Genomic DNA, 1973 nt, shown 5'->3' on the forward strand with positions numbered 1-1973 from the left:
GAGGAGGAGGAGGGAAAAACCTGAACCCGATGAGGCTGAAGGCTCAGGAGGAAGAGGAGGGAAAAATCTGAACCCAGTGAGGCCGAAGGCTCAGGAGGAGGAGGAGGAGGGAAAAATCCGAACCCAGTGAGGCCGAAGGCTCAGGAGGAGGAGGAGGGAAAAAAATCCGAACCCGGTGAGGCCGAAGGCTCAGGAGGAGGAGGAGGAAACTAAACCCAGTGAGGCCGAAGGCTCAGGAGGAGGAGGAAGAGGAGGATGAAGGCCCCTCATTTCACGGTGAGGATGATGAGGGTCCCTCACCCCCCCCGAGGAGGAGGAGGAGGAAACTAAACCCAGTGAGGCCGAAGGCTCAGGAGGAGGAGGAAGAGGAGGATGAAGGCCCCTCATTTCACGGTGAGGATGATGAGGGTCCCTCACCCCCCCCGAGGAGGAGGAAACCGAACCCAACGAGGCCGAAGGCCGCGAGGAGGAGGAGGAGGAGGAGCCCCCTCAGCCCACGGCGAGGCCGAAGGCTCAGGAAGGGCCTTGTCCCACGGCGAGGAGGAGGAGGAGGAGGAGACCGAACCCGACGAGGCCGAAGGCTCACGAGGAGGAGGAGGAGGATGAAGGCCTCTCTCTCATTTCACGGCGAGGATGATGAAGATGAAGACGATGAAGACGAAGCTCTCCCACCCCGAGGCGAGGAAGAGGAGGGTGAAGACGACGAGGATGATGAAGATGAAGGTGAATTCCCTTTGTGGCTGATGAAGACGAAGGTGATGAAAAGGAGGATGATGAAGGTGAGGAAGAGGAAGGTGACGAAGGTCAGGCTGATGAGGATGATGATGGTGACGGATGACGACAACGAAGCTCAGGATGAAGATGAAGCTCAGGATGAAGATGAGGATGGTCAGGATGATGAAGACGAAGGTCAGGATGATGAAGATGAAGGTCAGGATGATGATGATGATGAAGATGAAGGTGTCAGCCGATGGTGAGGCAAGCCGCAGTGGAATTTCTCCTTCCTGCTCTCCATGAGGATGATGATGGTGATGGACAACGATGACGATAACGAGGCTCAGGATGAAGATGAAGCTCAGGATGAAGATGAGGATGGTCAGGATGACGAAGACGAAGGTCAGGATGATGAAGATGATGATGATGAGTGTCAGCCGATGGTGAGGCCGAAGCCGCAGTGGAATTTCTCCTTTCTGTGGTTGATGAGGATGATGATGGTGATAGACGACGACAATAACGAGGCTCAGGATGAAGATGAGGATGGTCAAGATGACGAAGATGAAGGTGAGGATGATGAAGACGAAGGTGAGGATGATGATGATGAAGGTCTCAGCCGACGGTGAGGCCGAAGCCGCAGTGGAATTTCTCCTTCCTGTGGTTGATGAGGATGATGATGGTCAGGATAACAATGACAATAACGAGGCTCAGGATGAAGATGAAGCTCAGGATGAAGATGAGGATGGTCAGGATGACGAAGATGAAGGTGAGGATGACGATGATGAAGGTGAGGATGATGATGAGTGTCAGCCGATGGTGAGGCCGAAGCCGCAGTGGAATTTCTCCTTCCTGTGGTTGATGAGGATGATGATGGTGATGGACAACGATAACGAGGCTCAGGATGAAGATGAAGCTCAGGATGAAGATGAGGATGGTCAGGATGATGAAGATGATGATGATGATGAAGGTGAGGATGATGAAGATGAGTGTCAGCCGATGGTGAGGCCGAAGCCGCAGTGGAATTTCTCCTTCCTGTGGTTGATGAGGATGATGACGGTGATGGACAACGACGAGGATAATGAGGCTCAGGATGAAGATGAGGATGGTCAGGATGACGAAGATGAAGATGAGGATGAAGGTGAGGATGACGATGATGAAGGTGAGGATGATGATGAAGGTCTCAGCCGATGGTGAGGCCGAAGCCGCAGTGGAATTTCTCCTTCCTGCTCTCCATGAGGATGATGATGGTGATGGACAAC

General features: G+C 53.3%; 1 protein-coding gene across 1 annotated transcript; it reads right to left on the bottom strand.

Annotated features, from left to right (window-relative positions):
• Positions 1-314: 314 nt before the first annotated feature.
• LOC121334149 lies at positions 315-1893 on the bottom strand (the record flags this gene model as incomplete). Its single annotated transcript, XM_041401050.1, has 2 exons — positions 315-1251; positions 1433-1893. Coding segments are annotated over 2 exons (1095 nt in total), but the record flags the coding sequence as incomplete, so codon positions are not given.
• Positions 1894-1973: the final 80 nt, after the last annotated feature.

Source organism: Onychostruthus taczanowskii, unplaced genomic scaffold, assembly GCF_017590055.1.
Source record: "Onychostruthus taczanowskii isolate IOZ18803 unplaced genomic scaffold, ASM1759005v1 scaffold1833, whole genome shotgun sequence".
Lineage (NCBI taxonomy): Eukaryota > Metazoa > Chordata > Aves > Passeriformes > Passeridae > Onychostruthus > Onychostruthus taczanowskii.